This window comes from Centruroides vittatus, unplaced genomic scaffold (genome assembly GCF_030686945.1).
Source record: "Centruroides vittatus isolate TY-2023 unplaced genomic scaffold, ASM3068694v2 scaffold_712, whole genome shotgun sequence".
NCBI lineage: Eukaryota > Metazoa > Arthropoda > Arachnida > Scorpiones > Buthidae > Centruroides > Centruroides vittatus.
Genome location: NW_027122715.1, coordinates 1,333,183 through 1,360,575, shown reverse-complemented (window position 1 = coordinate 1,360,575; position 27,393 = coordinate 1,333,183). Strand labels below are relative to the sequence as shown.

Genomic DNA, 27,393 nt, shown 5'->3' with positions numbered 1-27,393 from the left:
GAAAACAGCTATGTGCAGCCAAACACTATCTTACTGGAAAATGGATGATTTCAGATTGTCATGAATGGCAATGCATGAGGGTGCAGGATTTCCTGAACATATAGCAGTGACAACAATATCCCTGGCAACACTACCAGGAATGACTGATTGACTGATACAAGGTGGCTCGTGAGATCAAGACACACCAAATGTGTACCACTCAACAGTAAAGGTGGGATTGAAACATGTACTTCCAAAAAGATCAATTAACATCTCTATATGAATATATCTAAAATTATATTAATATGTCTCTATGAATTACTTAAGAATATTTTTGCTGGTCTACAGTACATAAATAGGTTTAAAAACCAATAAATATGTGAAATTTCAATGTTGTGACATATAAGTTTTCTTCTGTAGTGCACCTTAAAATTTTGTTTCCCTTATAATTTCTACAACATTTTTCAAGTTGTACTAACCATTCTCTTCAAATATTGTTTAATTGAAAAAGCCTTAAATACAATAAAAAAAAGTTTTTTTCTAAATAAAAAGATTATAATGTTGTTCTGTTTGCACATCAAGTTTAAGAAAATGTATTTATATAGACTTGAAAAAATTTTTCTTTCATGAAAATTAATAAAAATCCCTAAATAAGTGACATAAAAAAAATCAAATCAGTTTTGTTTAAAAAACAAGAAAGTGGTCAATAAAAATAACAAAACCACAGATTTCAAACTGGGATATAAATGCTGTTGTCAATAACCTTGTTCAAGATAAATAAGGTATTTATATGAAGAGGTTCAACGAGGAGTTGAATCGAACATCTGTAATGTAAATGCACAAAATGTAGATAAGATTTTTTTGAATTGGTGTAAGTAAAACTCCAATCAAAAGTATGATCATTTTTAAAAATCATACTATTTTGCATATAATAGAAAAATTTACACTTCAACAGAAAGTTTTGCACTTTCTACAAAATAGCAACTTGGATAGATCCTTAAATATAAATGAATGTTTTAAAGCAATTTTAAATTTAAATATTTAACAATTCTAATGTGGGTTTTGGTAATAGAGTTAATCAAGTAATTCCTAGATAAAGTTTCTATAATTTAAATGCTATTCTTTCAGAGAAATATTCAGTATATGATATAAAAATATTTATGAATGTATCTAGACACTAAGTTAAAAAATTATTTTAAGAATAATAAAAGAAACATTTTTATTTACCTTTGGAAGATCAGGAACAAATTTTGTATCACCAAATCCTTTATAATTGCCCATATTTGTTAATATTCCAGAGAAATAAACAAGTAATGCCTAAAAAAGAGAGTATAAGTAATCAAACAATATATTAAAATAATAAGAATAAATTAAACATACAGTGAAATCATCATCTGAGAATTCACATTCTTGAATTGCAATTTGTTTTAATTCTTCTATTGATTGCTGTTTAAACAATTTATAAAGGAAGGCAAAAATCAATGGACTCTCTGGTGATGTCTGCAAAATAAATAAATAAATAACTTAATAAAGTTTAATTTTTAATTGAATTTTTTCAATATCAGCTATATTAATCTAAAATATGATCTGTGATTTAGTCTCAAAATTTCTTTAGAATTTTTGCTTTATTGTATATAAGAGGAAAAATTTTAATAGATGAGGATAAGTGATTCTTAGTATCTAATTTGGCATTACAGCACTTATACAGCACCATCAGCTTATACAATTGATAGTTTAAACATCTCCTATAACATGTGGAAGCCTTGGAAATATATAAATAAACACATCAAGGTTAATTTATTAACTATAAAGATTGCACACACTATGAACTGCTTGGAGGGTGGGTTTGAAATTTACACCCAGTAACTTTCAAGGATGTTATGTATTGGTTATTTGCTACTTTTGTTCTTCATTGCCCATGTGGATGATTTAAACATATTTTATAATTTATTATTCTTATTTTTTTATTATTTATTTATCATTATTTATTCATTTTTTGTATTTTCAATATTTATTTGTTATTTTATGGTATTTTAATTTTGGTTTTAATTTGAAATGTTTGATGTTCTCTAAACTTATATTCTTTTTTTGTGTTCTTAACCATTGAATTCATAATGCTTAATGGAATTATTCTTGACCTGAAAATGGTGTTTTAATAAGACCAAAAATGTTCATTATTAAATACTGTTTTGCTGCTTAGAAGACAAGAGTTTAGTAGTCTCAATAATAATTTATTCAAAATCACTTTACTTTAATTATTTTAAAATAATTTTACACTAAATCAATCATATATACTTAGATCTAGAAATGTTTATTTTTAAACAGTTTTGTAATGCATTTATTACAGTTATCAACTAAATTACAAACTTAAAAATATTTTCAGATTTTTATAAACTAAATCATTTGTTATAATTATTTTTATGTACAGATTACATTGAAAAATATATTATTAGTATTGGCAAATTAAATTCAAATTTGTTTAATTTCTAAATAAAATAAAAAGTAAAAAATTATAAGTTGTATTTAAAACACAAAAACTTTAAATCAGGATTAAAATGTAATCTTTTATATAAATAATATGTAAACTAGTCTCTTGATAATTAGCACAGAGTTCAGCGTTAACACAGTTTTACTTGTCTGCGAGACAAGTAAAACTGTGTTTACGCCAAACTCAGTGCTAATTATCAAGAGACTATATAACTTTAGTGCAAGTTTTTTTTATTTATCTATCTATTTCTATAATATGTAAACTTATTTAAAAACAAATCTGCTGAAATTTTCAATATGTATCATCTTTCCAAAGTCTTATGTTTTTATAAAATCCTACAAAAGATATTACTTATTCATATAAAACTTTTTCATTTCCTGTTTTTACAGATTTAATTAAAATACTTAAAGAAACATTTTAAAAAATATTCTTACTTGCATCAACACTATTAAGCCGCCATACCATGCTGCACGAGATAAATAATGTGCATAGAGTTTTTCTTGATTCGTGAGAGCAGAAAAAGCTTTTTCACAATCTAATAACACAACAGGCTGATCATTGGGAAACACATAGTCTGACATCTTGCTTTCTTGAATGATACTGTTTAACAAAATAATATAATTAATGATTTAAAGAATCTGATACAAGATAATCTTCAGTTTTAAATGATTAATTTTTTAATTAATATACATACATACATACATACAAACAACAATTAAGCCTGAATTTTTGACAATGGCTTAAATGCCAGATTTTTCAGATTATAACTTTGCTAAACTTTAAACTAACAAAAACACATTTAGATAAATATACCCATATATGGGATACATTGATGGCATTTTAATAGTTTATGACAATAAAATGATAGATCTTAATAACACAGTGATAATATTAAAAAACTATTATTTTGAAATTTGAGGCAAAGCCAAAAAGAGAAGAAAATATTAATTACCTGAATGTCAGAATAAAACTAAATATTTTTAAATATATAAAATATGAAAAATCTTGCAATAAACAAAAATTTTTAATTTTCATACATATACACAACATATTTGTAATGTAATATAAAAAAATAATAAACCAAATAAAATATAAAAATAAAAAAAAATACAGAAATAACTATTAAAAGAAAAAACGCACAGATTATCTGAAACGATTAATAGAAAAACCATATCAGATAGTAATAGATTCTAACAGTAAAATAACAATGAGAGTCAATCTAATTATCATATTTACTATAACATGTGCTTTATTCCAATTACAGAAAGCAAAGCAGAAAACTTCTTAAGACATTTAATTTTTGTATTTTCTCTAAACTTTCATTATGGCACTTGCCAAATATTAGAACATGCCTTTGAAAACTGCCAGAACTAAACATTCAAGATAACAAAGCTCAGTAAGTTAATACTTCTAAAACAGATGATTATTATTACAATGTCCAGTTACAAAAAAAATGTAAAACAATTTAATTTCTTTTGAGAGATTTCTCTGTAAACTGAAATTTAAACCGGAGGAATCATTATACTGCATAATAGTGAGGTTGAGGCCGAAGTTTTAAATGCGAAAACGTGTACGTTGGACGTTCAGTGCCGCTTTCCTGTAAGCTTAGAAGTTTGACAATGGTATTTGGAAAGTCAATGGAATCATGCTTGACATTCCAAATGCCATTGTCAAACTTCTAAGCTTACAGGAAAGCAGTGCCGAACGTCTGATGTACACATTTTCGCGTTTAAAACTTCGGCGTCAACCTCGCTATTGAGTTAATATACTTGGAGAGAAAAATAAAATCCATATATTATTTTATTGTTAATTTATAATTACAAACACTCACTTTTCTGGTTTTATTGCCGAATTAGAATATTTTGTTATAAAAAATTTTTGATGATGTACTTGTTTTAAACTTTTGGTAGGTATATTAGCTTTACCACTATGAATCTTTAATCCAAAAATTTTGTAATAATAGTTCTTATAAATTTGACGATTAAATGCATTAAACAAGTTAATTATCTTCATTCTAGAACTGAGATATGATATAATTTTATTAACAGCTATGGTAAATAGAGATAATGAACATATTAAAAACAAATGATTCCTTTGCTAAACATTTTTAGACATTCATAGACCTGCAAAATTCAGCATATTCAATATCAATCCTAAATCTATCAATATTTTCCCTAAATCTTAATTATAAACTACAACTCCAAAATGAACCTGTTACCGGTGTTCCTTGCGAAAATCGCCTCACGATCGTCTCACTAACGTTTTCGAACTTATAAAAGTTCTTCTTCAGGTGAAGATGGAAGAATTTGAAAAAATAGAATAGAAGGTTTCAAATCGAACCGCTTCGTCTAATTCCGTCGTGGCTGACATGCGCTGTAGTGTCCGGGTGTTGGTTATCATCTCTGCGCATCGAAAAGGACTTGCCAGGCCGATGAAATGTTGATCTCTTCTTTTTGGTTGATGCAGATATTATTAAAGCTCATTTTATATATAGCGATAGCTTCTAACCATTTTATATGTTCCGGGTGGGGCGTCGTTACGATGATTTTAGCCTTATCCAATTCTGCCTTGATATCTTGATCGGATGAGTATATACTTAGCACCGTGTTGAGTTTCCGGTGCTGTAGGTCAGCTTGGTGTTCTTTTAATCTGGTCTTTAACGAGCGCTTAGTGGAACCGATGTAAATGAGCTCTCTTTGCCATCTGTTGTCCATTAGAGGGATAGAGTACACTCCATACATTCTGTTGGGATCCGGTGGGTCTTTGCAGTTTTTTAGGATTTCGGCTATTGTGGGGCCTCTTCGATATGCTATCTGCATCTGCTGTCTTTTGGCTACTTCTCCATATACTCCTCTAACGTATGGGTTGTATGTGATAGGAAGCCTTGCTAAGTCTTTTTTGTTAGCGCTACCCTTTGCTTGTCCAGTGGACATGTTTCCTTGGTGATGTTGCCTGGTTATCAAGATATCAAGGCAGAATTGGATAAGGCTAAAATCATCGTAACAACACCCCAACCGGAACATATAAAATGGTTAGAAGCTATCGCTATATATAAAATGAGCTTTAATAATATCTGCATCAACCAAAAAGAGGAGATCAACATTTCATCGGCCTGGCAAGTCCTTTTCGAGGCGCAGAGATGATAACCAACACCCGGACACTACAGCGCATGTCAGCCACGACGGAATTAGACGAAGCGGTTCGATTTGAAACCTTCTATTCTATTTTTTCAAATTCTTCCATCTTCACCCGAAGAAGAACTTTTATAAGTTTGAAAACGTTAGTGAGACGATCGTGAGACGATTTTCGCAAGGAACACCGGTAACAGGTTCGTTTTGGAGTTGTAGTTTATAAATCCCAGTGTCAGTAGAGGGTAGAACAGTACTTTAATCTTAATTATATTAAGATTTAGGAAAAATAAATAAAAATCATTTAAATTGAACTAATAATAAAATATGCTAGGTTTATAAATATTGTTTATATAAAATACTGACAACATTCATAAACACTCATAAAAAATATTCAGCTTTTATAGCAATTCATTCATTTTTCATTCATACATGCATTTCCTGAAATTAATCAGACAGATTTGTTTAGAATGTCAAACTACTTTATTTTAAAAAATTTTTCACAGCTGTTTTAATCTAATTAAAAAATTCTACACATTTTTTTCAAAATTTTTTGAACAATAATAAAACTAGAGATTCTTAGTTACATCTGTATGATTAATTTCACATAACAAAGTTATTATTTCAAATTATAAAAGAACTTTACAGTATTAGAAAGAAAAGGTATGAACATTTACACTTAAAATACCATTTGCAAGTTTAGAATAGAGAAATTATCATTAAAGTAAAAAATATTTAATAAATTTAGCAGCAAATAATATATTTAACAGCTGTTATTGAGATACTTGTTCAATCATTGGTATCAATTTCAAATTTATCAAATATCATTGTTTTAGTTTGAATATTTCAATTTTTGTTATAAAACTACAAATTGTGTATAATAGTAAAACAGGACTCAATTCTGTAGTTATTTCATAATCAAAGTAGCAGCAATAACTTTAATTAATTACCAAACTTTTTAAATAAAATTATTTGCTACTGATATATATTTGAAAACTGTCTTTCATTATTAATTTGAACAATGCTTATATGTTTGCCACACACAGAGTGAAAAAATGTACTTGCTGCATAATCATCATCTGTTGTGCACCTAGGTTATCTTTTATTCTTATTGCAAAAGCATTTCTTGCATTACACTCATGTTTTCAGTGCTTTTTTCACTTTATTTTTGGTGTTTGGTTATATACAAGTATATAAAACTTCTATTAACCAAGACAGAAAGATTGTAGTATCAACAATTGAGGTGGAAAAGGAACTTATTGTGAAGCATGAAGTGGATCTAATGGCCATGATAGTATACACCAGGGATGGGCAACCTGCGGCCCGCAGTAATATTTTTTGCGGCCCGCGTGGCATTAAATATAAATAAATATATCAATTTCCCAGCTTAATGATATATTCAACAAAAATTCAAATGTTATTTTCTATAACTTATATTCGTGAAAAGTTTTTTCACAATGAATTTAGTAAAAATTAAAACAAGAAACTGGCTAACAGACACATCGAAACTAATTTAAAACTAGCGGTGACTAATATTTAACCAAATATTTCCAATATATTACATTTAGATCGGTGCCAGAAACTATATTAAGTATACATATGCTAATTTATAATTATATATGAATAAAGAATTGTGATTTACCGACAGTTCCCCCCTCTTTTCTCTTGTGTGCGGCCCGTGTCATTTCAAAAGTTTTGAAATGCGGCCCTTACGTAGAAAAAGGTTGCCCATCCCTGGTATACACCATTCTTAAGAACAAGGAAGCAAAGTAGAAAATGTGGCTAACAGATGTGAAAACATCGACTTTCAAATCACACATTACTGAGATGGAAAAATTCCTCCTAGTATGGATAAATGAGAAGCAATTGGATGGTGATATCATCTCTATGATGATTATTTGTAAGAAAGTCAAACAGTTGCAGAGAACCTTAAGAAATAGGACATCACTCCTCTTTAAGATACAATAAATTCAATTTTCATTTTATTGTACAGTATTTACAGTCTTTGTTTTCATGTTTTAATTTATTATTTACATCATTTAATTGTTATTTTTATCTTAAATTATGTGAATTTGCTGTTTATTGAAATGGATATTGTTTAGGGTCTGGAATAAATTACCATATTTACTCACATATAAGAAGAGGTTTTTATTCATTTATCACAGCTTCAAATTCCTAGGTCGTCCTATATGCACAAGCAAAAGATTCTTTGCATTTCTGCAAATAATTTTTGTGAATCGTGTATTCTCATTTTTTACCGGATGCTCACTCTCTTGTATTTAAAAACAAATATTTTATCTGGGTCGTTTGAGTCGTTCTTGTATATTGTCAGGAGTAAAGATGAATAGCAATAGGAAAAGCAAAGCTTTTGAATCCAATTCCAGATTGAAATTCCAAAATCACACGGGAGTCTATGAGTTTTAATCCATTCCCAGTTGAAAACAGATGATTATTCGGAAATCAAAATTCAGAGAAACTCTTAAGTGTAATCGACAGACAGTGGATTCGACTTAAGAATTGGCAAAAAAGGTTCAGCTTTAGACATTAAGGAAAATTCTTGTAAAATCGACAACAAAGTCTACAATGCCAGTAATTTTTGTGGGACAATGTGTGCATGTACTATGTTCATTTGATATTTTACTTGTGATTAAACAAAATAAAATTAGAACTGTATTAATAAATCTAATTTTTTTTATTTTGATCTTTAAAGTCACACTTCGTCCTATATGTGAGGTCATCTTATATTTGAGTAAATACAGTAATTCATTTTCCATTTATTCCTAATGAGGAAATTTAATTTGTTCCGGGAGGCTGTTAGAACTCTTATTTCTAATGAGGAAAATTGATTCAGATTACAAACTTGTTTGAACCTGAATTAATTTTCCTCATATTAAAAATAAGAGTTCCAACAGCCGCCTGGAACAAATTAAATTCAAGTATGAGGCACTACTGTAATCTGTTACTTTGATTTACAAATATATTTTTTAAAAAAGATACTTAATTCATAAGACAAAGTTACAATTAGTTTTTCATTTAACAATATTTTATTTTGGTTTGAAATGGCATTTTATTTTTTGGCAGATGCTGTAAGGCAGAGGTCTCAAACTCAAATGCAGCAAAGGACCAGTCAAATAGATGTATATCAGAGGCGGGCTGTATTCAATATTATTCGGTGCACAAAAACATACTGTAATTAAACAAGCTTGGTCAAGCCAATCTGATAGCATGCTCCACAAAAGTAAATCAAATATTAATTTTGTTTAAAATAAATTTTATAAATTCTTGGAATCAAGTAGTTGTTGCACATGCGCAATAAATGGATTGAACGGAACATGCACATGCAAATCTGACAGATCCACATCTGAATGACATACAGAAGTCCTAACATAAGCACTTCTCCACTATAGTGGAGCATGCTAAAAAAGGCTCTAACAAAGGCCATTTTGTTTCCAGGCCTTTACGACTTATGTAAAACAGATGTTTGAATTTTTCTGTTTAATCCCCACAAGAAGTTAGAAACATTGATTTTTAGAAAAGAAATCAAGGCAAAGGGCCAGATAAGAAACCTTAACGGGCCACATCTGGCCCACAGACTGTTTAACAGACAGCCCAGCACATTCTAATGATATTTATCAGTAAAAAATAAAGAAAAGTCTGATATGTGATCCTTTACAAGATATTTGCTTTCAAATGTGGAACCTCAAAGGCAGCAGTTCCAGTCACCATGCAAACATGACATTTGCAAACAAGTTATGCTGTAGGTATGATGACCAGTGCCTTTAACATAAATAATAAATGCATTAACTTCTATGACCAAAAACAGTTTTTATCTTGAAATCAGTATTACTGCTTATTTTGCATCAGTCAAGGCAAGCAACAGTGAGCCTTGACAAATGTTTCGCATGTAGTCACGTGCTTTGGTACTTGCTATTGCTTGCACCTCAGAGTCTGCATAGGGACAAGCCCCCACATCCCTATATAACATCAAGTACTCTGCAAGTGGGCTAGTCAAAGCTGGCATAGTAATTAAATAGCTTTGGCTGGCATAGTCAAAAGCTGGGCTAATAATTAAATGCAACAGTCTTAGTGGAGCGTGCTAAGACTGCTGCCACGTTACCTGGCCATCTGTGTTTGTTTGCTTTGTGTATATAAAAATTTATTTAAATTATTTAATTATGAAAAGTTATCTAATTTAAAATCAACATTTCGTCCTTCCTTCCACTCATTAAACCGCAATTCTAGTTTCTACATGTAAATTTTTATGCCATTGTTATCGCATCACGTGTTTTAAACTGACTTATAACAAACTGCCGGGTGTATGCAGTTCGGTAGTTTTTTTATTTAATAACAAAGCTAATATTTACTGATTATTAAAATTTAAAATTAAACATCAAGAGATTAAAAATATTTGTAATTTAAATATTATAGTTTAAAAAATAACAAAACGTTGGATTAGCTCACAGATACATAGCAAATTCGCCAAAACCTACCACGAGACACTCCAACAATTCTATTACAGTGTTGCCAACTTAATTTCAAATTCAATTATCCAAAAATTATTATTTGGGCAATCCCAAATGTAATGCATATATATATATATTATAAACCAATATTGCATAAATAAAAAATAGAATATTAAAAAATCACCAACAGATATAAATCTAGCCACGATAAAGTGTCGACTGTTTAATTAATCTTTGGTACTCTACAGGAAACATGGACTACCATAAAACTTGTAGTACCCCTCACTTCCCTCCGATTTCATCCCGTTGCTCGGATGAAAAGTAACGATAGCAAAGATTAAGATTATAGCCGATCTTACCCGTTTTCACCGGGTGCAAGAATTAGGTTCACCCTCTTCCGAGACTAATTAGGGAATTTTAAGATGGGTCTAAAAATATGTTCGATTTCCCCCAAAAATGCTTCTACTGTACTATTTTAGATGCGGTTTTTCGCAGAGTTCTTCAGGGCAATCTTTAACGCTCTCAAAAATTCATTCTTAGAGTGCATTTTCATGGCGTAACCTGTGTACCAAATTTCAACTCGATCATATATATAATAATTGAAAATCAGTTATAACACATTTCAAAAATATTCCCCACACTTTTAATCATTGTTACACAGAAGAATAATAATCATTTGGAATCAAAAACACATTTATTCTTTAAATAATTATATATTGTATAGAATATTGAAATAGAAATATATCTTCTATTTAAAATATTCGAATTTTTAAAATAAAATTTATATAATTTACACCAACAATATATGATTAATCTTTATTACTTCTTAATGTTTTATTTGTTAAGATAATTTTTTGTGAAACAGTTAGTAAAAGTATCAACAACTATGTCTTCATTAATTTCCTCATCTTGTCTGTCATTATATATCTAAGAAAACACAATAATAAATAGTTATTAAAAATAAATTCGTAAAAACATTATAAAATAGAATATAAAAAAAAAGGTATACAAACTTCAGCAAAAAAATTATTAAAATTTATAAAAACATTTTTGTACTAATTCTTACCAAACGTTTCTCTCCGAAACATTTTGCAATCTGAAAAGAAATTAAAATGTATTTTACCAATGAAATGACTAATTGATAGTGAAATTTTAAAAATCTTACATTTTGTAATAACGATTGATCTGCACAAAAGTAATACACTAGTGCTATTTTTTTGGTGGAAATTCCTGTTTCGGTTATAACGCAATCGGCTAAGTCTAAGTATAACTATAAATGCATTAAAAAATATATATATTAAATTAATTTTAAATGAAAAATGTTTGATGTTTTTATAAATCATATTATAATTTAGCTTCAAAATCTTACATTTTTGTAATAATGGGGCAACGTATCAAGAGCGCAATCCCAAAAGTTTAAAGCTTTAGAAGAATCGTCTAAAAAAGTAGAGAGTTTTGTATATTTTCATTATTAAAAACCTAGTTTTAAAAGAATTACTTACAACAGAATTCTTCAGAGCCATAAGATTGTGGAGCAATATCTTTTAACAAAGTAGCAGTTGTTATTAGAAACAGTAAAAACTTCATGTTTTAAATAAACGTATGCCGTCGTCAATCATTAAATATGAATATTTTCTGTTCTTTATCTTATATTCAAAGACTTTTGTAGTGGCTTTACGACTTACAATTACTATGAATTAATGTAAAATCGTAATCGAGCCGGATGCAGGTGTTGCTGAAAACGGATATAGGCCTATCATTCGAGGTCATTCTTAAAAAATTTAAAAAAATTTTTAAGTGTATATATATTTATTTTTTATTTAGGTATATTGTTTTCACCCATAATGCACATCACTTACATTAAAGTAGAACTAATATTAAAAAGAAATATTGTTATTGTAAACAAAACTATCAAAAAACGATTTATTTAAAATACTTATACCAAATATTATAAGAACTCGAGTTAATACACCTATTCAAATCCAAAATAATTTAAAATTTTAATAAAACAGCAATATAATTATTTAATAATTCGTCGAAATTAATACCATTATTAACAGTTATTCCTTAGATTTTTTGTCTACAAAATAATCATTCTTATTTAAAACAAAACACCTCCTACTCCATCGTTTTTCATCTAATTCCATTGTTCTGATAATCCAATTCAGACACTTATTTAAAACTACAAAAAAAGGCAATAACGAACACTCCATAAAAATTAAATATCTTTGAATACACAGAGATAAACCAAATAATTTTATAATAAACATAGTCAACACCGGATCTAAAACATCAGATTGTTATGCTTCTGAAGTATGGGGATTATCAAAGACGAAGTAACAACTACTGAATTAAAAATCCTCAGACAATCGCTCATATTATCCAGATGGGTAGATCGGCTATCAGTTTTACAGTAATATAAATCATTCCTTTTAGAAATCTGAATGTGGGAGTTATATCTTCCATTACACTTTAATATAAACCTAGATATTTATACTGCGAAACTACTTTTATTTTAATCATTTCTAAACCACCGTTTATACTTAGAAAAGTTATTACGAAAAACAACAACTTTAGATTTTAAAAAGATTCAAACTTCATTATTTTCTAATAAATACTTATCTAAAATATTAATAAATCCCAACAGAATCGGCAATCAAAACAATATCATCTGCATATGTCAATATTTTAACACTAGTACCGTTCAAATCGATACCTTCATAATCTGAATTATTTAAATACAAACTGAACAAAAACAGGACTGAAAACAACACTTTCTAACACCGGTAGCTGTGAAAAAGGACCGGGAGCAAAAACAGCCCTATTTGATTTGTCTATAATCAGGGGTTTTCAAAGTGGGCGATATAGCCCCCTTGTGGGTGAGTAAATCTAGGGGGTGCTGGAGACAGGGTATTGAACGGTGACCAAAGGCAAAAGTTGGAGTCACTGATGGGTTAATGTTACCTATGGTGCCAAAATGGCGGCTCGTCTCTAATTCAAGGAAACAGAAGAAAGAAAACAGTGGGGACGCACGTTCTAATCTAACCTATTCTAATTACCATAATTACTACCAACCAAATTATTAGAATAGATTAGGTTAGAACGTGCGTCCCCACTGTTTTCTTTCTTCTGTTTCCTTGAATCAGAGACGAGCCGCCATTTTGGAACCATAGGTAACATTAACCAACTTTCCTTTTCCGACCCACGAACTCACTCTTGACTCAATATAGACTAATCTTGCCTCAAAATCAACGAGTGCCTCATCCACATTCTTAATCCATTCTGTGAGATATTCAAGTCGTCTTATAAACTCCTCCATTTTACTATTAAGAGCAATGTAATAACCGAACACCTTCCGTTACATCAAAGCTCTGATTACGTAATAATTCCACAACTTCCTCAACGTGGCCGAGACTACCCATTCTAGGTCTACTTGGCGTTCTCTCAGGAACAGTCGGGGAAAATGTCTTCCTTTTTACTCCTTGAGACATAATAAACAGAAGAGCTTACCTAAAAGCAGAAGAAAAATTTTCACAAATTCCTTAGGCTCGAACACACATTTAAAGAAAAAAATAACGCCGCATATGCAAAGAACCAGATGATACCAAATGCAAATGAAAACAAAATTAAGCGCCAATCTATTCGAATGACCAACAATAAGATACAAAAATGTTTCAAAAGAAACAGTAGAAACATCAAAAATACTTTCACGTAATTTTGAATAATAAACACACTTGGCTATCACGTGATACGCATCTAAAGACTGATCTCCTTCGCAATATATGCAAATATCTCTGCAATAATTCTAAGAGCAAAAGAAAAATTAATTATCACGTCAAGACAGCGAATAGTCTACCCATATTTATATATTTAAAAATTTTTTGTTGAGATTGATTTTAATGTAATATTAATATTTGTCATTAAATCATAACAATACAATTGTTATCAGACAGTATATCGAAAAATATTAGCAATTTAAAACATTTTAATAACTTACACATGCCCACCAGTGGCCAAGCGGTCTTCGTACCCTGAACACTGGGAGGTCGGTTAAGGGTTCGCGCCTCTCTCGGACGTGGAGTTTTCCGGGTTTTCTCTACGGCTGTATCGCCTAAATAGGAGCCAGTTTCTCTTAAAAGACCTCCCGGAAGGCATCGCCCAGGTGTTGCGTTGCTATAACTTAACAATAACATACATACATATTAAACACATTTTAATAACTTGCATACATTTCTCTAATAACACTGGTCTACAAAATCGAACTTTTTGTGTGCCTTTTAAATAAATGCTATGTTTTTATACTAATTTGGGGTCACTGAATACGAATATACAAATAAAATTTTAACATTTGCTCTTGATTTCAAAATATCGCAAATATTAAATACTATGAATTTAAGTAAAATGTCAAAGAACCTCAACTATATTTTAAGAAAACATTAATTTATTTAGCTTTTGTAACTTTTTACATGAAATTGAAAATTAAGAGATAATACCAAAATATTATAACATTTTTTAATCGAGATTTTCTCTTCTTTTTCACTTGTCTTTTGTAATCACTTTCATCTCTTTTCAAGTTCCAGCTAAGTTCCAGTCCGCTAACATTGACGCATCCCGCCGGCCCTGGTATCTTTTTCCCATTGTCGATATGTCTTAGTGGAATCGTTCACCATGTTCGTCACTTACTTCACCGCAGTTGGCAGGGAAAAAATCAAGATGAGAGTGAAGAAAGTGAATTTTAAGGGACATATTGCAACCATCTGCTGATACTTTTGTAGAAGGTTGTTTACAAGATCATCATAATTTTCACATCTCCTGTTGCCTAAAAAACCATAAATGATTCCTCTAAAAGACTCCCATGCCTCCTTTTCAAGCCCTGTAAAACTGAATCAAAGTTTTTGTCCTTCAGAATTTCTCGAATTTGAGGACCGAAAAAGATTTCTTCTTTTACTTTGCCATCGCTTAGACGCGAAAATTTACTTCGCAGGTATTTGAAGGCTGGCCCATCTTTGTTGAGAGCTTTGACAAAGTTTTTCATTAGTTCCAACTTAATATGTAAAGGTGGGAGAAGAATTTGTTAGGATTCTACTAGAGGAAGATGCTTGACATTCTTTTCTCCGGAACACAGATTTGGTCTTGGAGTCCAATCTATTTTTAATGTAATGTAAAGATCTAGCACGACTGTCCCATTCACACAGAAAACAACAGTACTTTGTATAGCCCGTTTGCAGACCTGAAAGTCATAGCCTTGGCTCATGGCTATGACTTTCAGATCTGCACAGATCTGCCATTGGTGCTCTGAGTATGATATAGCATCTAAAATTAATTTTATGTTGTCATATGTTTCTTTAGTATGTACTGCACGACATAACGGAATCGAAGGTTGTGTATTACCGTTGTGGAGGAGAACAGCTTTCAAAGCCAATTTTGAGGAGTCTACTAAAAGCCTCCACTCTTGTGAATTGTATCCAATTTTTCATGTAGCATAAATGAACAATACGAGCTAACTATCACTTCTAAGTTCTGTAATTAGATTCAGCGAATTGAAAACTATAGTTAAAGTACATTTTCATGTAAAAGCCAATTTTGATGTAGACCAGTGTAATTTACTTGTTGAAATTTAATCGTTTTCATATAATTTTACCATTTTATTCCGACTGTGGCCTACTAGACTTTGCTCTGGCTGCCCAAAAGTTGATTTTTGGCACGTGGTTCCCTTGAAATGTTCTGTGGCCCTCGATTGAGAAACACTAGTATACACAAATATTAGTTACAATAAGTCTCAAATGATGGCGCTGCTGGTTATTTTTAAATCTAACAATGTAAGTAAAGACTGTTTTTTTTTATCGACATTAATTATAAACTCATTTAATTTCAATATTTTCTGTAATTTTTTTATTGATACGATAATTTTACAGAATTATTAATAAATTTATTTCGCATTTATTTTATTTTGTGTAAATTTTTAATTTAAATAAAATGTAAATATTTTTAGTTATATTTTTTCTTGTCAGTGTATTAATAATAAAGCGTAATATAAAAATTTTGATATTAACAATATGATAATCTATATCTTATGCCTTTTTTTCATATGATATAACCTGTATTTTGAAACATTTATATTGTGTCATATCTGGGCCTGTTGATTATTTCTTGACCATGTTGTGTTTCGTGATAGTTTTCATATCAGTAATATAATTTTAAAATATAATAATACTGCGCAAGAGTTTAGATTTCATATCTTAGTCATTAGGAAATAGCCAGGATCTAATTAAATCATTCCATTTTCTTAATTGTGCAATGAAAAAACAATTGTAATTTCAAAAAGAATAAGCATTTCTTGGTAGCATTTACATTATAACTGTAGCCAAACAGTCAATATATTTAGATGAATGCTTAATTACCAGTAAATTTTTAAATCGAATTTACTCTATATTCTCAAAATTTTCATCGATTATTCATGGAGCTTCATTTCTTCAGTGGCGTAGCGACGGGGGTGCAAGGGGTGTATCATGCACCGGGCGCCACTCGCAGAGGGGTGCCCAAATGGTCTCCAAGACAAACTATATGTGTTTCTGGAGAGGGGAGGCGCCAGTTATGTTCGCTACGCCACTGCATTTCTTACGTCTTTTATAAAGGAAGCATAAGAAAATTATTCTTCATTAAATGCAAATATGTCTGTAAGTTCAATTAGAATCGAATTATATATGCGAAAACAATGCGCCATTTTTTATAGCAATATTTTAAAATATATAATTTTGCTTAGGTTTTAATAAAGTATAAAATTTGCCAAGCAATTTTTTTTATTAATTTCGAATAATACTTAATAATAATACTTTTTTATTAATTTCGAATAATACAAAGTTTTGTCGAACTAACATAATTGTGTTGTTCAAGAAAAATCATGATCTTGCAATATAAAAAGCTGTTTTGTTAATATACACAGTTTATATTTTTAAAATATATAAATATTTTATTTTTGTCATCTTATCATATCAGCTGATTATATTAAGGTTTCGGTCAGTTAAATTATGAATACGTTTATCCTCCCAGATCTTTATGTCCTGCCCCTCAAAAATTGGCTCTATTTAAGTCTCCCCTCCAATAAGAAGCATACGGATTCAAAGCGCCAAAAGTGCATTAGTAATGACTTAGAAAATGTCTTAAAATGTCACCATACCAAATTTGATTGCATTTAGTCTTATACGTGGCACGATCCAAAAGTTCGGAGACCTCAGTAATCTATGACAACAAAAGCACGTATTTGAAGTTACAGCGTATGAAATGAATTCTACCAAACCACCTCTACGTGTTCAGGTTAATTTCACCCATGTCACGTGATTAAACCGCGAACGCTGCTGTTTTTTTCCGGAGATAGTTACCTTTGTTCTGCGACGTAATAAAAGCGGAGTTTCAAGAACAACCTCCAACATTTCGACTTTGCCATGGAAGAATCACCGTACACCTTTCTTAGCAATTTTAAAGTCTCCGTAGGTGTTTTACCTAAACGCTGGCAAAATTTAACGTTGGTGGTTGTTCTTGAAACTCCACTTTTATTACGTCACAGAACAAATCTCCGGAAAAAACAGCAGCGCTCGCGGTTTAATCACATGACATGGGTGAAATTAACCTGAACACGTAGAGGTGGTTTGGTAGAATCCATTTCATACGCTGTAACTTCAAATACATGCTTTTGTTGTCATAGATTACTGCAGTCCCCGAACTTTTGGATCGTACCACGTATATCTCTATACACCAAGAGTTCTTAACCTTTTTTGTTCCATAGATCCCTTTTCAAATCAGGTGAAGGTCATTGATCCCTTCTCGGAATAATGTTTTTAAATGCATAAAATAAACCAGTTATAAAGAAAAAAAATTATTAAAATAAAAAAGAAACGTAATATAGTAATATACGTACGGTACCTGTACTTCTTTCTTAACACAATAATTAACAATTTCACACAAAATTAAGATAATAAGTTGATTTTTATCCTTCCAAGCCCACGGACCCCTGAAAACTTTCTACGGTCATCCGGTTAATAACTGCTGCTCTACATAGTGTTGAATACAAATACTTTAATTACGATCACTTGTTATTTAAACTTATTGTTTTATTTATTACATCTGTAAACACCGCAATATTTTTGCTTGAAATTATGGAAGGACTGTCATAGGGCTTATCGGACTTTGATTCAACGTGAATGCGTAAAATTATTTTTGAATAAAGTACTTTAAATACTATTGCCGATCAAACTTAATAATGAAAGAAAATTAATTATGAGAATATATAAAATTTGAAATCAATTTTTATTGCTGAATAATTCACAGTTTATTTACTTTCTTATTCTATTATTTATGAATGCAAATTTTATTTGATAAAGCCGAAAATATGGCAACTCTTATTAAAACATAACTGACTCATAATTGTTGAGTGTCATAGTTAAATTTATATATTAATTAATTATGTCATAAATACACTAATAAGATACATAACTTAGCATTAGATTTGACTACATCGAAATATTTTATCGTAGAGTTCACAAATGTTCTAAAAATTAATTCGTGTCACATGATAAGGCGTATATCATAAATACTGTATCTTAAAAAGGAAATTCTAGACAAACAAATATAGCAAGCTGCATTTATAACTATTAAAACTTGATGTTTAAAATGAAAATGTTGCTAACTGCTACGATTTTTTCATTCATAGGCATTTCTACTGGAAATTTAACCACGCAAGAAATATGCAGTAAGTATTTATAATTTATTTTATGAATTTAAATTTAATATATTAATTAGCTTTTTTAAAAAATACTTTTATGAAAGTGCATCCTTCTAAACTGTTAAGATATTGGAAATGTATGTTGAGAAGTTTGCCAGAATATTCTAAAGTGGTAAGCTTTTTTGAAACTATAATATTAAATCTATTTAATCTTGCACTCCTACAATTCATTTTATTTTTAAGTATCATTTGTTTGTAGCTGATTGTATTATGCTTATTAAAACAATATCAAACATAAATGACGCTCTTGTATATTTTACTTGCATGGATGAATCGGAACTGACAGAGGTAAAAAGAATATTCGATGTAGAAGTAATACTACAAACTTATTTCTTTATATTAAATTTACTATTAAATTTTAGATTAAGAATTGTGTGAACAGGAGGCATCCGGTAAGAAAATTTTTTATATTCATTGATACTTATTTAATTTGTTATATTTCATTTATGTTTAATGTATAAATTTAGGCTAACATTTTTATCTCTCCCACTTCAAATGATGAAAAGAAAACTAGAAAGGTGGCCCATAAATGTTTCCTGAGATGTTTTTCTGATGAAATTGAATTAAAATTTAATAAAAATTTATAAAATAAATTTTATATATGTGAAAAAAAAGAAGATTAAAGAAGAGAGATTACTATTATTATCATCCATCACTTAATAAATTAATGTTAAATACAAAAATAATTTAAAGAATAATAAATAATAAAAATATAATACATGAGTTTAAAAGTTGATGATAAAAATTTAATACTACTTTTGGCTTTTTAAATTATTATTATTATTATTAACATATAAAGGCACAATAATCGGGAAAAGTAAGGCCTTTCAAACACAAACAAGATTAAAAACAAACAAAAATACAAATAACGGAATAAAGCATTAAGTGGTCTGCAATTTTAACTGTGTAAACAATAATTTAATAATTCTAATATTTTACATACAGTCAAACCTCGGGTTTCGAATGCCTCGCTTTTCGAAAAAAATTTTGAACACCATGTTTGCTCCGGTTGCCGAACAAGCTACTCGGCAAGATATAGCCACAGATTAGAGAGACGAAGGCAGTCCTATGCTTCCTGTATTAAAGAAAGTCGACGGTCCGACCAATCAACGACGAGACTACCGGATTCAAAAGTTAGTGGCGCTGAGATCGACTCGGGTCATTAGACGTTAAGACACGAACCATTGATGACGTTGCTATTCAAAATTTAAAACATAATATTTCTGAAAGTGTGGATAAAGTACTTGTCTGTTTTGATTGATTTGGTTATATTTCATCCAGGCAGAGTTGAGTCTCTATTTATAGCTTGTTTGTTTTGTTAGGTACGACAGCGCAACACTTGGGCGATCTGCCTAGGAAGGTGCCTTCCGGAAGGTCTTTTAACCCCTTTAAAATCAATTTGCACTTTAAAATTGGCAGAGAAAGCAAAAAAGGTTAACTAATTATCAACGATGACAAATTAATTAGTAATTGTGTTTGTATAAATTTCAGTAAAATCATCCTCTGTCCTTCAGTAAAATCATCATTCTTAATCAGTGTCCTACACGCTTTTGAAAATAACATCTCTGTTGTTATGCTAAACGATAGTTTATATTAATGGATGATCGTAGTTAACTCTTGCATTGCTAAAATCTTCGTATAGCATGTGTCTTGAACAAATAAAATTGTCGTTCACAGTGTCAAAATTGCCAAAATGGTGAGTTTTGGCTATGCCATACTTAGCAATCCAAATGCAATCAAATTTCTCTCTGGACAGCGTTGTATAGAAGTACTTTAATTGCGATCATCCAGTGGGTATGTATGAAAATGATGCCACACGTTTTACTCTTATAGGAGAGTTGTTATTTTTTAAATTTTAATTAGTCCTCGCATTCTTCCTTCGTGATTAAGCAGGGCGCAATGCACTGTTTTTTTTGTTATAAAGCAATAATTTTGCTTGTAAACATAATGCCTCTTAGTGCCCACAGGGCGGGGAGAGTTAAAAAATGCCCTTAAGGGAATCAAAAAACTATTTGATTTTTATTTGGGAAATTATGAAAATGCTCATAAATTCATAAGATAATTTTTATGTTATTGATCTATGCGAGTATTACTTTCGTTCTACGGTGCTTTTTACGAGAATTTCATAAAACACGCGCCAAATTCGTATTTACATACGCACAAATGTTTTAATTTGAATAATGTAAATAATTTCTAAGATAGTCACCGTCTACCAGAACATGTAAATTACGACTATGGATACAAAGAGTATTGGCAATGGTAAGAAGAATGGCCAAAATTTGTATATTGTGGAATAATTAAGCTCCTCTCAAATTTACGTGGTTCCGAATCGGGAGGGAATCTCGGAGGAAAAGGTGAATACTTTGGTGGTATTCTCGGTGGAGGAGGCTCTCTTGGAGGAAACAGAGGTTGACTGCGTTGCTCTTGGAAATGTATACCATGTCGAAAAGTTGGTCTTCGTGGTGTAAACCTTAGTCGAATTGTCTGAAATCTTGTTGGACTCCGTGTCCATCTGGGCCGGAAAAGTGTTTCTTCGGGTGCGTCTCTCGAACACGTTCCATTGCTTTTTAAAAATAATATGATTTTATATATTCTAAAGCAAAAAATAAACATTAAATTATGTTCACCTTATGCATTTTCCTCTATTGTAATTGCAAGGCCTTCCGTGAAGCTTAAAATATCTTCCATTTAAATCTGATGTTTAAGTCTTGAACGGAATGGCATTTGTTGGAAGTATCCAAACAGTAAACATGGCATTCTTTCCCGCTCAAAACGGAACATTCGCAACTTTGAAATTTGTTATCGTTACAAACGTCGCTTCTGCGAATGCCAGAAAATCACGTACGAATAGATTCCATACATGGTGTACCATCAGGCAATAAAGTTTCTGGACAAAATGACGAAAGTCCATCACGCATAGAAATTCTTTTCCGGAAGATTGGTAGAACATAGAGTTTTGGCAGAAGCCGGAACAATTTTACAATCATCTGTACAGCATTGTCCTTTACGAGGACTGCACTGGATTCCTTCGCTTTTTTTAATGGTACACTCATCGTAGGATCCCTGTGGAACGCAACATTTATCTAAAGTGTTATATTGCTGGCCGCAGTCGCACTCTTCTCCGTCTTCTGTTATCGAATTTCCGCAGACGGCACTTGTTTGCTTTTTTAAACAGCGTCCTGTGCCAAAACAACAAAATAATTTATCGACAACTTAAAATATAAACAATCGTTATTATTATTCTAACCGTTGGCGGTGATAACGTCCTTCATCATTTTTCGGCTGCACGACGAAAATACCCGGTTGTTGTCCTTATAACCAGGCGACGTAGATGGATACATGATATAATTGCCAATAGAAATTCCAGGAGAACAATTTGAATCATTTACTGGATCATTTGCCAAAACTGTGCCCAATTTCGTGAGCTGTAGCTAGAGTCACATCCACCAATGTTAAAACTCCACCCCAGTAACATATTGTGATAAGATTATTATTGACGCTTTTACTAGGTAAACGTGAACAGATTCCTCCAACTCCTATAGGAGATGCCTCAAAAGCCTTCCCGATCACCCCACCATCGAAATTTCTGTGAACGAAAGCAACTAACAGGCATTGCCGTTGATTGTACGAGATCAGCGATTTAAAAACGGTATTACTACTAGCTGCTGTTTTCTTTCAGTGGATAACCCGGTTGATTTTCATCTTCAAAAATAGCAATTTCATTTACAAGGAATCCTATGCCATATGCTGCTAAATCGTTGTCCATATCGGTAAAACGAAATATTTTATCGGCTAATTTCACATGATATATCATTGCAGCGATGATACTGAGCGATCGTTTTTCTTATAGGAAGAAAAGGTATGGTCCACGTTGGGAAGCTCGGTAATTTTTTGTATGTAACTGTCCGGGATATCTCGTGCCTCGTCGCTCTGGTGGCCCCAATTGTGAGCCTGACCGAACCCATAATGGGCATGGAAAAAGAACTCACAGGACAGAAAGAGTTAGAATAGAAAAAAATATATTTTGTGTAATATATCTGGAACATTAAAAAGTATCCACTTACTCGATCTCCATTGATTCTGTCTGTAATATTTCTGAAACATTAAATGGATGAAAATGCATTTCTTCAATAGAAACCGAGACGTCTGCGGTTCTTGAATGTTCCTGACAAACATGTTTACCATCCTGGAATTTGCAACCAACAGGCAATACGTCTTTTTCTTTATAGATCATGATTTTATCCACGTAAATTTCATCTTTTAGATGAACAGAAGCCGGTTCGAGGTAATAAATTTCTTTACCCGTATCGACTCGCCCAGTAAAAATGCCACCATCAAAGTATCCATTGACTAAAGATCTACTCTCCCCTCAATAATTCCTTCGGAAATGGAGGAACCGAGGATGTTACGTGGATACATTTTGATAATCTTATTATTTTTGTGCATGAATACCATACTGTGGGGAGTAAAAATAGATCGGTCCTCCAGCAAAGAAAGTCTGAATGTTCTTCCGTAAGCATAGAACTGGACAGAAATATAATGCTTACTTAATCAAAGAGGATTTGGCATATTCTTATTTCCAAAATCGGTGTTTACCTCAATTACATCATATGATCGGATCAAATCAAGATGGGGATGAATGGAGGATTTTGAATGAGTATTAATAACGGAAATATATAGAAAAGTTATGATTCAGAACAGAATGCATTTTCTGAATTCGTATATATTTCAGTTACATTCGATTTTTAAAAAATTGTTTCTACATTCTTAATGTAAAAAATACAGTAACGTTGCGTAACTGTACGGTAATTTTGCGTAACGTTACAAAATTACGCAATTTTCCCAGCAAAAGAATTTAAATTGTGTGTGGCGTCATCTGTCGTGATATTTTATTTTAAAAGTTTTTATATTATTAATTATTATAAAATGACAAACAACTTAATTTTGAGGGCAAATATGGATTTTATAAAAAAATTGTAAATGCTAATAAAAAGTAATAAGACCTTCATTACGTGACCCCAGTCGAAATATAACACGTGACCCTTCTATCTCCCCACCCCCTTGATCTTTAACCATCAAAATCTAATATCATCAATCCCCTTAATACACAAACCTCTCTGTAAAATTTCAAAAAATGTCGACAATTTTCGACAGGAGTTATTAAGCTTCAAAGTTGTGAGGCCCCGGAAATAGTACAAAAAACGGGGAAAGGAAATGTAAAATTTATTAAGGTAAACCATCGGGAAAACGAGTTACATAAGTACCGAGTCGGCGACACCGGACTTTGACATCGTTGCTCATAAAGAATAGAGGGAAACATACCGTTACAGATATACAAATACGCGATCAATGGCTTATTTGTAGAACAATGATCATAAAAGTTCAATTTTACTATATTAATATGAAACTCGCGTGTTTAATTATAACATATTAATGTAAGTCTAAACTTGCTGCTTGTTTGAAATAAGTTTATGGATTCTTAGCGCTCTTCCAGCGAAGGACGACAGTCGCACTCACTATACTGTTTATTGTTCATTATTTATTGATAACAGTCACTTCGTATTTGGTTTTAGATTCGAATAAAAACCCCAATGAGTGAAAAAAAGCAACTAAACATTTTGTATTTTTTTTTCCTTAATACTTCGCGTAACCTTCAGTTGATCAATGTCCAAATTTCTCTACGGACCACCCAAATTTTCTCGCGGACCATCAATGGTCCGCGGTCCGCAATATTCTGAAAGAATTAATTACATACGAAATATTTTAAAACTAGAAGAATCGATTCAAATACTCTTTCAGAGGACGAATTTTGACCGTAAGCGTGAAATAAAGGCGCCGAAAATAGGAATGGGAAAGAGGACAGGTTGTAAAAAGCCGTACAATACTCTTCATCTGTTAGAAAACACTAATCTGGTTAAGTTGTCAATCATCACCTATCGTCATGCATATTAATGTTATTAAACTTCTGTCTTATTCTTGGAATTAAGCTTACGGTACTAAGAAATCATAAATTTTTCCGACTTATTCATTCCTTCGACAAGAACTGTAGTACAGTAGTAGCGATAAAGAAACTTAAAACGGTTACGACAACATCGTTTATTGTGGCGAAAGTTCAAAAGTAGTGTAACGAAGATTTGCCAGCCACTAAAGTGTGAGAAGGTATTCGGTACCCTGGCATTTACGTAATTTTTATGTTCCATTTAAAGTATCCAATCTGTTTGCCATTCAGAATTCAATTAAACTGAGATTTTTACAGCTGAAAAGTTAAATAATATACTGTACAGTACGTATACCCCGTATTTTAATTATATATGCTAAGTGTACTGTCTCTGATAGAACAATATGTACTGATATTGAAGACATCAATTAAAAAAACAGAGAAAAAATTCTTTATATTATAATAATGGATATACAAACGCTTCATCATATTATATTCTTTCTAATGTTTAAATATTTAATTATATTAATTTAACATTTAAGAAAAAGTTAAAGAAAAGAGTTTCTTGAAAGCTGAATCACATTCTTACTATTTTATTTGTATTACGAGTATGGAAATATTACATAATTATTACACAACCTTTACTGTTTTACGAGCATCCAGCAGGTTTACGAAATCTCGTTTTTATGAACAAGTGTAATTGACATTGTAATTTCTGATTTATAAATACCGTGTTCTGTTTTATGAGAAGTTGCTAATAAAAAAATTTCTACATTGAATAATGTTTTGAATCTACTTTTCCTTTTCAGACATTACTTTTAAATAAAACGTTGCAAGACTTTCCAAGAAAGGGAAAAATGTCCTGGCTATTTCTTTAATAATTTGATCCTTTGGTTCAGAACAGTGTTCTGAAATAGTAACATAACACTCTTTTAGTAATATTTCCTTTAAGTTCTGTGTGCCAAACCGGCAATCTAGGATCCCCAGATATGGCGATAAAATTTAAATTCTGATATTTTTACTACAGTGATGCGTTTATAAAAGATTGGTATGAGGCTCCAGGCAATTGCCCTTTATGCCTGTAGGATAACGTGCCACTGGATCAGACATGATGGCTTCGTTACTTAATGGGAATTGACGGCTTTCTCGACAAATCTAACAACTAAACAAAATAAAACTTGAACATAAGACTATTGGTAGGTTAAGTGTTTTATAACAGCCAATGAGATTGTTATGAGGCGGGCCGAAACTATCCTCACCGTTAATCCTAAATCCCGCCAGTTGAAGTTGATCGGCCTTATGAATGCTAAATTGCCACCCTGCGACCCAGATGCAAAATTGAAAGAAGCCATTGAGAGAGAAAACCGGTGGGAGGAGTCTCGTGATACCAACCAGAGAACAGGTAAACGCTAATCACCTGCAAACGGTCCGGAAAACACTAATGATTTTTGTGTAGAATGCCAAATTTTAAGTATCCTCTTCTGTATGTATTATGCTATATCACATATATAATATTCACATATACATTTTGCAAAGATTGTTTTCTAAATAATAAATTTAATATTACAATTGGAGTAATCTCTGAAGTTATTTATCCACACATACTAGGAACTGTACTATTCACTAAAGACTTCTGTATGCATAATAAATTATTTGTAAAGCAAAAAAATAAAATATATATTCAGTGAAATTATCAAAGAGAGATCTAAATAGGAGACATGTTTATGAGAATTCATGCAGTATCTAAAATTAAAACAAAAATCAGAAACAATGACATAAAAAGTATAAAAGATTCAAATACAGTATATCATTAGATACACTAACGTACTATACAATGACGTGTACAGATCGTATTCTATCCTCTAACAATTTTTTTTTAAATAATAAAAAAAACTTATTAAATAATTTAGGCTAAAGAATTATAAGTAGAAACAGTACAAACTTATCGCTAATGTATATATAATGAATCGTTTTAGGATCCATTCAAGTACAGTGTTTGCTCGAGAAAGAAACTAATGACTTAGATCTAAAAAAAATTTTAAATACTGTATATTTAAACTTATTTCAAATTGATTCTCTTATTATTAGGGCTTTACTATTTGATATTTACTTACTACCAATTGCATTATAAAACATCTATGTTTACAACTGAATCTAATAATTTTCACTTGTAATGAATAAAATTATGTGACATCCATCTTAAGTTTTTATTTTCAGGTTGTTATATAGGCCTATAACAGAGGGAAAGTATGGCAATTGGTCAAAAAATGACCTACCCCAGATTTTTACATTTTTGTATTCAGGGGACTTTAAAACGTCAAGAAATGAGAAAAAAAAAATCCGTGTAGTTTTCCTGTACATATGAATGTGTGTGTGTGTAGGTGTTTTTGTTCACTCTTTTTTTTAGCTTAATTAATAACTCCTGTGCTTTTTGTCAAAAATTTCTGAAATTTTTCAAGGAGGTTTTTGTATTAGGGTGATTGATGCTATTAAATTTTAGTGATTAAAGGTCAAGGGAGTGGGGAGATGAAGGGGTATTGTGTATCTCCAGTAGGGTCAGACTTAATGACGATTTTACTCGTATTAGCATTTATAATTTTTTATAAAACCCATCCCTA

The 27,393-nt window shown here is 31.0% G+C and overlaps 3 protein-coding genes across 4 annotated transcripts in view; 1 reads left to right on the top strand and 2 right to left on the bottom strand.

Moving 5' to 3' along the window:
* The window catches only part of LOC136989583 (dipeptidyl peptidase 3-like), a 37,904-nt gene extending 27,814 nt beyond the window's left edge, over nt 1-10,090 (bottom strand). Inside the window, exons 1-4 of one of the 2 annotated variants that reach the window (XM_067287799.1) lie at nt 10,057-10,090; nt 2,902-3,067; nt 1,360-1,479; nt 1,207-1,296 (exon numbers count right to left, since the gene is read on the bottom strand). In XM_067287799.1, the coding sequence (XP_067143900.1) occupies nt 1,207-1,296; nt 1,360-1,479; nt 2,902-3,067; nt 10,057-10,064 (384 nt within the window). In that variant the 5' untranslated portion in view covers nt 10,065-10,090. Of the gene's footprint in view, nt 1-1,206; nt 1,297-1,359; nt 1,480-2,901; nt 3,068-4,298; nt 4,596-10,056 lie in introns of those variants that run through there. The other variant, XM_067287798.1, reaches the window with a different exon arrangement.
* An 801-nt stretch (nt 10,091-10,891) lies between these two features.
* LOC136989590 (uncharacterized) lies at nt 10,892-11,845 on the bottom strand. The gene is made up of 5 exons (XM_067287805.1): nt 11,561-11,845; nt 11,428-11,495; nt 11,224-11,328; nt 11,125-11,154; nt 10,892-10,985 (listed from the first exon to the last, which is right to left on the bottom strand). The coding sequence occupies exons 1-5, from the start codon at nt 11,643-11,645 to the stop codon at nt 10,893-10,895; spliced, it is 381 nt and encodes a 126-aa protein (XP_067143906.1). The 5' UTR covers nt 11,646-11,845; the 3' UTR covers nt 10,892.
* Nucleotides 11,846-18,712: 6,867 nt separating this feature from the next.
* On the top strand, nt 18,713-19,448 carry LOC136989606 (uncharacterized). Its single transcript, XM_067287822.1, has 5 exons — nt 18,713-18,804; nt 18,882-18,949; nt 19,021-19,125; nt 19,200-19,229; nt 19,305-19,448. Exons 1-5 carry the CDS (start codon nt 18,717-18,719, stop codon nt 19,422-19,424), a joined length of 411 nt encoding a protein of 136 aa, XP_067143923.1. The 5' UTR covers nt 18,713-18,716; the 3' UTR covers nt 19,425-19,448.
* The last annotated feature ends 7,945 nt before the right edge of the window (nt 19,449-27,393 follow it).